This window comes from Heptranchias perlo, chromosome 31 (assembly GCF_035084215.1).
Source record: "Heptranchias perlo isolate sHepPer1 chromosome 31, sHepPer1.hap1, whole genome shotgun sequence".
Taxonomy (NCBI): domain Eukaryota; kingdom Metazoa; phylum Chordata; class Chondrichthyes; order Hexanchiformes; family Hexanchidae; genus Heptranchias; species Heptranchias perlo.
In genome coordinates this window covers 17,491,164-17,503,861 of record NC_090355.1, presented here as the reverse complement: position 1 = coordinate 17,503,861, position 12,698 = coordinate 17,491,164, and the positions used below count along the sequence as shown (strand labels likewise).

Here is a 12,698-nt window from a genome sequence, read left to right as displayed (position 1 = left end):
GGTTCAAGAAGGCGGCTCACCACCACCTTCTCAAGGGCAATTAGGGATGGGCAATAAATGCCGGCCTTGCCAGCGACGCCCACAGCCCATGAACGAATAAAAAAGTCAATCCTGATTTGTTTTTGCAAAAGAATAACCAGCACATTGGCCTCTGGTTTTTGCAGCTACATTGTTAGCAAATCAGCACCTTTGACATTTCTGTTCACATGCAAATCAACATGTTAATTTTTGTACAAACTTGTCCAAAAGTTCACTCTTCTGTGAATATGAGTACTGAGCTGTTGCAATGTTAATATGTTTTTGTATCCGTTATGCAAATCGGATGCTGTGTTTTTAGTCAAAGCTCTTTGTATTAGTTTATCATAAGTATTTACACACAAATCAGGAAATTCAGGTCTGCTTTGCTGACCAGAAGGCTTTGGGTGAGTGGCCCGAAGGCCTTGCTCCCCAAATGTACTCTTAAATGGCACGGTTGGTCTCCCTGGCCATGATAATATGAAAAGATGCGACAGCAGCACGAATATGTTTGTTCACGATGAAATCCCCACTGAAATATGTTGCTGCTGCTGCTGCTGGAAAGACTGTGAAAGATGGGTCTTCATTGCTGCTGGTTGAAAAAATTGTGCCAGATTTACCTTGATGTGACTGCTGGCTGCTGGAGATCAGTGCTACAGTGGCTAGCAACTGAGGAACAATATAAAATTGTCTTATGTGATGACCTGTAATGTTTGTTTCAGGTCACTGGTCTTTGTTTTTTTTTAAACTGAAACACATCAGCTGCACCAGCTGAAGGAGTGGAAGTATAAACATACATATTTTTTTTTTAAAAGACCCCGACGGCTTAACGGAGAAATGCACCACCAGGTGTCACATTGAGCCGCAGAGACCAGGAAGGACCTCTTTTCAACCCTTAGTTTGTGCGGCGATAGCTGATCTCAGCCAAGATAGCAAGGAGCTCCAGTTGACTGCAGCCTCTCAGGACTTGGGAGCCAGCATTCCCACTTCCGATCCAGTGATCTTTCCTGGAAAGCAAAGTGTGTGGATGTTGAGTGACAACAGGATTGTGCTTGGCCAAGTTGCTTCCCATGTTAGATAACTTGACACCCACAGTCCAAGCTCAGACCTGACCAGTTGCCTGGATGAGTGCAGCTCCAACAACACTCAAGAAGCTTGACACCATCCAGGACAAGGCAGCCCGCTTGATTGGCACCTCATCCACCACCCTAAACATTCACTCCCTTCACCACCGACGTACCGTGGCTGCAGTGTGTACCATCTACAGGATGCACTGCAGCAACTCGCCAAGGCTTCTTTGACAGCACCTCCCAAACCCGCGACCTCTACCACCTAGAAGGACAAGAGCAGCAGGTACATGGGAACACCACCACCTGCACGTTCCCCTCCAAGTCACACACCATCCCGACTTGGAAATATATCGCCGTTCCTTCATCGTCGCTGGGTCAAAATCCTGGAACTCCCTTCCTAACAGCACTGTGGGAGAACCTTCACCACACGGACTGCAGCGGTTCAAGAAGGTGGTTCAACACCACCTTCTCAAGGGCAATATAGGGATGGGCAATAAATGCCAGCCTTGCCAGCGACGCCCACATCCCATGAATGAATAATAAAAAAAAACTTGGGTACTAAGGATAGCTAGCATGCATGCATGGAACAGAAAGATGCAACACAATTAGGAGAAGGATTGAGCTATCAGGCTCAGGTTGGTGTTACACTTCTGTATTGTGTGACCAATTTGTTCCGAATATATGCCAGTGTTTGTAAAAATGTCACACTAAATTGGTGATATAATATCAGGGGAACCAATTTATCTGGGATTGGTGCTTTAATACAATTTCAGGTCAGATCTGTGCAGATTCTCAGTGATAAGTAGATTTTCCATGTGTGTGGCAGGTGCAAACACCGGGTGCTCCTGTTTCGTCCAATATTCAGGGTGTACACAGATGCCCAATGACAGTCTGAATGTTGAAGGAAAACAGCATAGCCTGATGAGGTTTAGTCGTGGTAGGAGTGCTACAACTGACCTCAGCATCCTGGGTTACTGCCAGTAAACTGCATCATGGTTATGGTAAATAGCTGGCTGCATCCTCCTTTGTGGGATACTGCGGTAAAAAAAAGGGAGGGGAAGGAAATCTGGGGCTATATTTGTGTGCTACAAATATGCACTTGCTCTGTGAAAAATGGAGGAAGTGCATTTTGGGTGAGGTGGAAAGGCTGTTTGAAAGAGGAGCACAATTCATTTTGACAAAAAAAAGGGCTTCCTAAATAATAAATCTGCATCAATAAACACATTTCTAAATTTAAGAACTCAAGAATAAATTAAAGAGTTGTTTATACATTAGCAAGTTAATTATTTCAGATTTTTAAAAAAGTCTTGGCACCAAAAATGCTCATAACAACTACGGTAAAACACCCTAAAATCAGACCTAACGATTGAGTTTTATATTTGTCCAATGCCATATGATGTACGAGATTGGGCAGAAATGTTTTTAGGATTAATATTAACAAAGAATTGAACCTATCCTTAGTAAGTAATTCTTTTAAAGTAATGTGTGTATGTGCCAGTTGCAAGCAACTTAAAATACATCATTTAAAAAAGCTGGGAGGCTTCCATGAGTTGAAAGGAGATTGTACACTTCATTAACAGGAAAGAGTAGGGTGTAACAAATGCAGTCTTGTTCGTATGATTTATTCCAGTAATTACAGTTCAAATTAAAATGTTCCTTTCAAAGTAACAGGAACCTGTTTGCCAAGATGGTGCCATTAATTGTGGAACAATATTGCTTGCAGCATTCTTCAAAATATTTATAAACTACAGCCTTCAACACTTACCGAGTTGAATGAACAAGTTCTATAGTATTGGCACAACTAAGTTATTCTGTAGCGCAACAATTTAAAAAAAGAGACAATATTTAAGCAGCTCAGTGTTACTAAATGTTCATTCCAGTTGTAGCACATAGGTCAATCAAACTCCCCATCAAGTTTGTTGCTGATAAACCCCCTCCCACCTTACCTCTGGTTTTGTGAGAGGAAAATCATGTCTCACGAATTTGATTGAGTTTTTTGAAGGGGTAACCAAGAAGATAGATGAGGGCTGTGCAGTAGATGTGGTCTTCATGGACTTCAGCAAAGCCTTTGACAAGGTACCGCATGGTAGGTTGTTACATAAGGTTAAATCTCACGGGATCCAAGGTGAGGTAGCCAATTGGATACAAAATTGGATTGACGACAGAAGACAGAGGGTGGTTGTAGAGGGTTGTTTTTCAAACTGGAGGCCTGTGACCAGCGGTGTGCCTCAGGGATCGGTGCTGGGTCCGCTGTTATTTGTTATTTATATTAATGATTTGGATGAGAATTTAGGAGGCATGATTAGTAAGTTTGCAGATGACACCAAGATTGGTGGCATTGTGGACAGTGAAGAAGGTTATCAAGGATTGCAACGGGATCTTGATAAATTGGGCCAGTGGGCCGATGAATGGCAGATGGAGTTTAATTTAGATAAATGTGAGGTGATGCATTTTGGTAGATCGAATCGGGCCAGGACCTACTCCGTTAATGTTAGGGCGCTGGGGAGAGTTATAGAACAAAGAGATCTAGGAGTACAGGTTCATAGCTCCTTGAAAGTGGAGTCACAGGTGGATAGGGTGGTGAAGAAGGCATTCAGCATGCTTGGTTTCATTGGTCAGAACATTGAATACAGGAATTGGGATGTCTTGTTGAAGTTGTACAAGACATTAGTAAGGCCACACTTGGAATACTGTGTACAGTTCTGGTCACCCTATTATAGAAAGGATATTATTAAACTAGAAAGAGTGCAGAAAAGATTTACTAGGATGCTACCGGGACTTGATGGTTTGACTTATAGGGAGAGGTTGGATAGGCTGAGACTTTTTTCCCTGGAGAGTAGGAGGTTAAGGGGTGATCTTATAGAAGTCTATAAAATAATGAGGGGCATAGATAAGGTCGATAGTCAAAATCTTTTCCCAAAGGTAGGGGAGTCTATAACGAGGGGGCATAGATTTAAGGTGAGAGGGGAGAGATACAAAAGGGTCCAGAGGGGCAATTTTTTCACTCAAAGGGTGGTGAGTGTCTGGAACGAGCTGCCAGAGGCAGTAGTAGAGGCGGGTACAATTTTGTCTTTTAAAAAGCATTTGGACAGTTACATGGGTAAGATGGGTATAGAGGGATATGGGCCAAGTGCAGGCAATTGGGACTAGCTTAGTGGTATAAACTGGGCGACATGGACATGTTGGGCCGAAGGGCCTGTTTCCATGTTGTAAACTTCTATGATTCTATTCTATGATGAAAAGGAGGCATCCCAAGCACAAACACCATCACCCACATCCTTGGCTTATGGACCACTGTTTCTTTTAATTGCCTTTTTTGTTCTTGCCTCCCCATTCTACATGCAATCATTCCCATGAGGTAGGTGGGCAGATCCCCTGCCGTCAATAGTCCACTAACGATACTCGGAAACTGAACAGAGCAGAGCAGTTCATGACTGTCTCTCCCTCTGGGGAGGTGTCTGGTCTTCACTTGTACCTCCCTGTGGTAGCTGCTTGAGATCAGTGACTCAGTATATGATGGGCTGGATGCAAATCCATGTCTTTCTGCTTCATGTTCGCACTGTAATCCCTCAATAGTTTTTTTGAAAATTGAAATGAGGTTGAGCATTTTACATAGGATGGATTGATGACAAATACTTTCACTCTCTGCTTTCTTCTTGCTAAGCTCTGAAGCTGTAGTTGACCAGTTGTGTACATGTGGCAGAGGAGTTGAGACAAATGTTTAGTTTCCTGTGAGAATGAGAATTGTTCACTTCAGCATTAACTTGCACTTGTAAGCAGCTGCGTGCAGGTGCCAATCTTACATATCCAGTTAGAAGTTGTGAGAAATTCAGGGCAAATTACTTCTATTTGATCACTATTGTATTAAAGTAATTGTAGAAAGCTCCCCCTCTGGGTAAATGTACTATGTGTTGTGGCACTGAGCTATACAGACTCCAGTGAACGGTCCCAATCTGATTTTGCAGCTCAGTAGCACAACACACATTACATTTACCCACCGAGGGGGAGTTTGCTACAGTTATTACAGAAACGATATCACCAACTCAGTCTCCCTCCCCCCCACCGGACCAGGGAGGGGGAAAACAAAACAGCCAGCCAGGATTCTCACTCCTTCCTGACTTCTATCCAGCAACTAATATGGGAAAGTGTGTGAATATCAGGTAAGGACAAGAATGGCGATAATGCCCTTTAGGGGCATTATTTAAGAATAGCCATTTGGGCCCAGTGAGGCAGCCCCTCAGGAGAGGAAGGGAAAGAAAGAGAAATGCTTACTAGCTGGAGTGTGTGCATGATATATATAAAATAATATATTGTTCTAATTTGAACCATGTGTCATTTTAGGGCATTCTAGTTATTTTACTTTCTCGTTGTGAGATGAAATAAACACATACGAAAATGATATGAGCCCCATGGCAAGAAAAGAGCCAAATAGGATTGAGGTCCAAAGGTAAAGCTTATCTATCTGCACAATCAAGCAGTAGGTACTCGGTCATTATCTGAGAAAGTGTGTAACTTCCTGCACAACTTAACGACAAATTAAAGTTACATCGAGTCTACAGCACAGAAACTGGCCATTCGGCCCAACTGGTCTGTGCCGGTGTTTATGTTCCACACGAGCCTCCTCCCACCCTTCTTCATCTAACCCTATCAGCATATCCTTCTATTCCTTTCTCCCTCGTGTTTATCTAGCTTCCCTTAAAATGCATCTATGCTATTCGCCTCAACTACTCCTTGTGGCAGCGCCTGCCACATTCTTACCACTCCGGGTAAAGAAGTTTTTCCTGAATTCCCAATTGGATTTATCCGTTACTATCTTATATTTATGCTCTCCACAAGTGGAAATATTTTCTCTACGTCAACCCTATCAAACCCTTTCATTATCTTAAAGACCTCTATCAGGTCACCCCTCAGCCTTCTCTTTTCGAGAGAAAAGGGTCCCAAACTGTTCAGCCTTTCCTGATAAGTACATCCTCTCAGTTCTGAAATCATCCTTGTGAATCTTTTTTGCACCTTCTCCAGTGCCTCTATATCCTTTCTATAATATGGAGACCAGAACAGTGCACAGTACTCCAAGTGTGGTCTAATCAAGGTTCGATACAAGTTTAACATAACTTCTCTGCTTTTCAATTCTATCCCTCGAGAAATGAACCCTAGTGCTTTGTTTGCTTTTTTATGGCCTTCTCCTGGTCACAGACAACACCGATGATTTAGCAGCGTCCAAAATGACCAAATTCAGGCCTTGACCACTACAGGGCATGAACAGGACTTTTTTGTTAATGTCCAGCACTCTTAGTTGCACACCCTGCCTTTTGCCCTTCATATTGCTTCCATTGTCACATCCCTGTCAACAATAACTTGCATTTATATAGCACCTTTAACGTAGTAAAACATTATTTGGGGAAAAAAAATAAACAGACAAAGAACAGGCTATAAAATTGACCTGTTCTTCATGACTGGTCTACCAAGTCTCTGTGAAGAACCAAGTTAAAAGATGCATGGTTCAGACAGTGCTTATGGCTCTGGGTAGCAGAATGCAGTACATTCGGAAACTATACGTCACTTGTAATTTCTGTTTTCCTTCTGCAGACAATTTGAATGGAGACCAGTTGGCCCGGCCATGTGCTGCAGTTAAAGAAAAGATACTGGTGAAGGAATGTGTTCCAGCCCTGTGGTCAGGTACGGTGATCAGCTGGTAAACAGTTGAATCAGTACTGGCAAATGTTTCCACTCGCTGTCTTTGGAACAGACCTGTGCCTGTATTTCTGATGGCTCAGTGAGTTTATCTTTCGTTTAAGTCAGGCCCTAACTCTGGATTTATATTGCAAGTTTAATGTCAGTGTGAAGTAATTTCAGTGCAAAAACGGTTGGTGTTTTGCACCAAGTACGCTTGCAGTGTAAATGTACCCATAGATTTTAAAGAAACCTTGCAAAGTAATCCTTTCTGTCAAAAAAAAGTTATTTGGATCATTTGTTGAAATCCAAGCAATGCACCTTTATTTATATTACAGAACTGCTCCCATCGGAAACTGTGCTGGTTCCCTTGTTGATGAATCTGGCCCATAAATGTAGTCGGATTGATTCGGCAACAGTCGATCTAAAGGTGCATGGGTTTTGTGCACAGTTGCTCCAGACTCATGAATACGATTTTAACAGAAATTTCCAAGGGCAAATTTCATGCATTCACAGTTAAATTTTTTTTTTAAAAAGTAATTGAACTTACGCAGTACCTTATCCACTGTTAAAACATCTCAAAGCACTTCACAGTGAATTGCTTTTTATGGAATGCAGTAATCATTCTACAGGTAAAGCTGCATTTGCAGCCTTGCTAGTCTGGCTGGGGCCTTCCCTGATGTTGCAGGAATATATGTTCACGTCAGGAGCATCAAAAGCCTGCTCCGTCTTCCTGTGACCGCATCTAAAATGCTGCTGCTGTTTGATCAAAGGCACCAGCAGAAACGCTCCGTCAAGGAGGGAGGGAGGGGCCTTAATGCCTCTGACAGCACTGGGATTGTTGTGCTTACCGTCAAGGGTTTCCACAAGGAAAGGAAATAGGTTTAAAACAGAAAATGCTGGAAAGACTCAGCATCTGTGGAGAGAGAAAGAGAGTTAACGTTTCAGGTTGATGACCTTTCATCAGAACAGGTCATCGACCTGAAATGTTAACTTGGTTTCTCTCTCCACAGAGGCTGCCTGGCCTACTGAGTGCTTCTGGCATTTTCTGTTTTAATTTCAGATTGCCAGCATTCACAGTATTTTGCTTTTGTTAAAGTAAATGAATGGGGTGTTAGTTCTCTCTGTACACTTTGTCACAGTACAAGGGATCGTAATGAGACAGATATTGAGAGCAGATGCCAAAATTTGTTGCAGGAAAGATTCAACAGGAGCATGTTCACAATCTTTTGAGTTACTCCCATCTTGAAAATAGTCTCTAAATGTACTAATCAGCATTGCCAGTATTAGAGGAACTGTGGGCAGCCACTGACCTGCCATAATTCTTTCACATCAGTATAGTTGACTTGATGTTTTATTTGCTTGGTTGGGTTGCAGCAACTCATTGCTGCTCCATTGGAGACGAGTTAATTGGCCATGTATTTGGAGATCAGATCTGGGACTTTTCTACTTACTGAATAAGCTGGCTGACCCATTGGGTAATGTTCGCTTTTTTTAATACTTGATCCCATACCATTCCCCAATTAAAAGGACAGACAAATGGTCCTCATGTTGGCCTTGATCAGTACCTATCTGCAACAAACTGGCAGGAGATGCACAAAAATACCCCTGGGTGACTGCCCTCCCTCCTTTAGCGAGAATGTTGTACATGGCTTAAGCTTAGTTTGGAGCCTGACTTAGATTGGAAACTCACCACACAAGGAAACCAGGATTGTGACACATCCCACGGCTCTGTAGTGCAGCAATGCCATTAAGCTATCTTGCTTGTTGCAATCAATCTCATCTACTGCCAAAAATGTAATGTGCAGAATGCCTGTTTTCTAACTGTTTCAAGGAAGAAAATGTATTGCAGCTCAGGAATAATCAATGTATTTCATGGTGATACATTTTGTGGCTGAAATAATGTTCCAACGGAATTGGAACAGTTTATTTTTAATATTCATGCATACTGTCTTATTCCAGGTGATTACAAATTGCCTGCTGCCTGCCATTATACCACATTACATGATTCCCTAAAACAGGACGGTCCAATTCAAAATCATCATTCAGGTTAAAAATGAGCTTGCGATTGTGAATTGCTGCCTGCCCTAGGTAGATGTAAAATGTTTCCTACTTTGTTGGATTATAGCATCAGTGGTTTTCAGAAAATTCTTTCCTTTCTAGATGATATGGTTTGTAACATTTGCGGCAAAAGGTACAAGTACATGTCCAGCTTCTGGAAGCACAGAAGAGAACATGAAACAAAAGGTGAGCACAGTAAAATACACAGTCTACACATTCTCTCCTGATGATGTGCCGCTCTTTCTATTGGACTCGCTCATTTACTGTGGGATGGGGTCCTCTCGGCATCTTCGGTACCAGTGGCTAGAAAAGATCATTTTCACTGGTGCTCAGATAGCTTCCTGGGAGGGGTGGTGGATTGGATACGTACAATACGAAGGGGAAGTGGCATGTGAGAGAGATGAAGGGATCGTGGAGACGTGAATTGTGCGGAGGGAAGATCGGGATATCTGTCTAAGGTTGCATTCTGCATTATTCAACCCTGAGCAATTTCATTCTACAGATAACATTTCCATGGTCTCAGTAACATGGGAAGCATTGAAATCTGTAGATAATTTGATCAATAATGTGAATAATTAAACTTAAGAGTCTACAGCAACTTGAATTTATATAGCGCTTCTAATATAGTAAACAGCCCAAGAAACCACTTGTCCACAGACTTCATTGTAGCCTTGATCCAGAAATGGGCACAAGTGTTGAATGCCAAAGGAGAGGCGAGAGTAGCTGCCTCAACATTAAGGCAGCATTTGGCCTCAACAAGACTGAAGTCAACGAGGGGATCAAAGGGAAAACCTACAGTGGCTGGAGTCATTCCTGATGCAAAGGAAGATGGTTTTGATTGTCAGAGGCCAGTCATCACAGCCTCAGTGCAGGAGTTCCTCGGGGAAGTGTCCTCGGACCAACCATCTTAAGCTGCTTTATCAATAACCTTTCCTCCATTATAACATTAGGAGTAGGGCTGTTTGGTGACAATTCGACAGAGTTCAGCTCCATTTACAACTCCTTGAATAACGGAGCAGCCCGTGCCAGCCTACAGTAGGACCTGGATATACTCCAGGCTTGGGCTGACAAGTGGCAGGTAACATTTGTACCACACAAGTGCCAGGCAATGATGATCTCAGACAAGAGAAAGCACAGTCATCTCCCCTTAACCCTCAAATGGTATCATCAGCAAGTCCCCCACCAACCACATCTTGGGGGTAACCAGTGATCAGAATCTGAACTGGACCAGCTAGATCAACACTGAGGCTACTAGCAGAGCAGAGGCCGGTTACTGTGCAATTAGCTGCTCAGCTACTGGCCCCTCAAAGCCTCTGCACCCATCTATAAGGTTGAAGTCAGGTGTGTGATGGAATACTCACCACTCACCTGGATGAGGGCAGCTACTACAGCACTCAACAAACAACACTGTTGACTACACGAGTTCTTGTTTGTATAATCAATCAGTCACTTTGGATACCAGAAATAAATTTGCTCACAGAGAAGTTTAAGTCAACAGAATTTATTTACAGTACTGTACAGATCAAGATCAAACTACCATTACCTGAACTGGAGAATAGGTGCTGTGGTGGAGCTCCTCACACCCTAGGTCTGTTCTAAACACTGTGGCTAGTTCAGCCATATTTAAACTGAACATCTGCTAATTTCATTAATGGTTATCTTTGCTCAAGGATACCCTCGAGTCATTCCTCTTATCTCAAACTCATCTACTGTTTTCTTCAACAAAGAACATCCATTAACATACATTTCCATGTTCTCTCAAACTCAGCTACAGTTTTTTCCCCCCCCAAACAAAACATCTGTTTCATGTCCCACCTCTACACAATTAAGGCATATCTGAGCTCGGCAATTAGTTTACACAGAAACAACCCAATTACAAATGCTGGTGCCTGCACAATTAAGGCATATCCTGAGCTAGGTAGTTAGCTCACAAAAGCACAATCTAATTGAGAATGCCAGTGCCTGCAGTTTTAGGAAAGGTCATTTTTATTTCCGACGTAAGTGGCCTTCATCTTGAGGAGGTCTGTAGACCAGTACAATTGTATACTTGTCCAGTTACCAAAATCTAATCTGCTTACACCATCCAGGACAGAGCAGTTTGTTTGATCAGTGTCCCTGCCACTGTACTCAATGTCCACCTCCTGCGCCACCGGTGGATTGTGGCTGCAGTATGTACTGTCTACACAATGCACTGCAGCAATTCTCCATGCTTATTTAAACAGCACCTCCCTCCCCTGCGACCTCTACCATCGAGAAGGACAATATTATGGGAACACCATCATTTCCAAGTGACACACGATCCTGACCTGGACAAATATTGCCATTCCTTCATTGTCGCTGGGTCAATATTGTGAAATTCCCTACCTAACACTATTGTGAGAGCCATAACCACAATGACTGCAATAACCACAATGACTGCTCTAGAAGGCGGCCCATGGTCACCTGCTCAGGACAATTAGAGATAGATAATAAATGTAGCCTCACAATTAATATTTCCAACATTTGTTATTTAAAGATTGTTCATGATTCCTCCATAAAATAGCAAAACGGCAGTAATCTTCACCTTCCCTGAAAGTGACAGAGACTGCTCAATTCTGATTAAACTCTGTACCTGCTACTAGCATAGTTAGTAAACATTTGCCTGAGGAAGGAGAAAATCTCCGAAAGCTTGTGAATTTAAAATAAAATTGCTGGACTATAACTTGGTGTTGTAAAATTGTTTACAGTTAGTAAATAGGTAGAGGTACAGTACTTAGAACTGCCTGAATACTGAACTGTGTATTGCATTATATATAGTCAAGTGTTATTTTGAAGTATATCAACCTACTACAGGATTAAAAATAATGTATGCAATTTTGACTATTGGGTGCACTTTATGAAAGCTTTCCTCTACTTTATACAGGAGAATTTTTCACTGCTTTCATCTCTAAACCTGATGTTGCTAACAAAAATACTACAGGTAAGATGTTGGAGATTTGGAGTTTCAGCAGTCACTGAACTTTAACTACCATTATAAATCTATACGTTTTAGCCTGTGTGCTTCAAAAGAACCCTGACTTTTATGTAAGACTGAGATAGGAAAGGCCCAAATCATTAAGACAGAACTTTTGCTTAGAACTGAAAAATCTCAACCAAATTGGTTTTGCCATCTTTCTCTTGCAAATCAATAGTAATGATCCAATTCAAATACATTTCTGGTACAGTTCAAGGCACATAGATTTTTATTTAGATAAATCACTGCAAAAATTGCTTAAGACAGTGGGTCTGAAGTCAGGCATTTCATCTGCAGGCAAAGGGCATCATTTTCACCCAAGCAAAAAGCACTGTGGACACCAGACCCTTGATTTTTAAAAATCAAAATTAGATTATGTACAAGAAGCATTCCACTTCTGAAAACTGTCTTATGTAACATGGTTCTGGTAGCATAAACACATTTGAAGTATTATTGGCAGGATCTCCGAGCTACATCATGCATACTCCTTCCCTTTGCACTCAAAAGAAATGCAGAACAAAGGAAGGTCCCTAGATTTCTGCTGTGGCATGCAGAACAAACATATTTTTGCTGGAATACAAAGTGAATTAAGTTCCACTGGACAGATGTATTTCACTATCTGTTGCCTGTATTTCTAGCTGTGATATAAAAGGTTCATTATTAAGTATGAAGCAGTCATTTGCTAAAAAAAAATTCTGGAAACAGCACAAGCCGGTGGAGGAGAGAGAAGAGGGCAATGTGACATTTCCCAGTGCCCCAGAAATTTCTGCAGCTTTCTGACTAAAAATAGCCTCAGTCAGAGAAAGAAAATCTGCAGAAGACATTTGCAGTAAAATTAAGAGTTGCTGCACCATTGAAAATCTCACCCCAGAATCTTAAATCAACTAGAG

At 42.0% G+C, this 12,698-nt stretch overlaps 2 protein-coding genes across 6 annotated transcripts in view; one reads left to right on the top strand and one right to left on the bottom strand.

Annotated features, from left to right (window-relative positions):
- LOC137300529 (zinc finger protein 672-like) overlaps positions 1 to 12,698 on the top strand; it is a 76,417-nt gene that overhangs the window by 26,708 nt on the left and 37,011 nt on the right. For 4 of the 5 annotated variants that reach the window (XR_010958125.1, XM_067969644.1, XM_067969642.1 and 1 more), the window contains exons 4-6: positions 6,672 to 6,761; positions 8,919 to 9,002; positions 11,719 to 11,775. Coding sequence is in view for 4 of the 5 variants with exons in the window: in XM_067969644.1 (XP_067825745.1) it covers positions 6,672 to 6,761; positions 8,919 to 9,002; positions 11,719 to 11,775 (231 nt within the window). In the remaining variant the exon portion in view is untranslated. The remainder of the gene's footprint in view (positions 1 to 6,671; positions 6,762 to 8,918; positions 9,003 to 11,718; positions 11,776 to 12,698) is intronic. The other variant, XM_067969645.1, reaches the window with a different exon arrangement.
- Positions 1 to 12,698, bottom strand: part of LOC137300531 (probable G-protein coupled receptor 34) — a 101,942-nt gene that overhangs the window by 86,201 nt on the left and 3,043 nt on the right. The gene's annotated exons all lie outside the window — the stretch shown is intronic.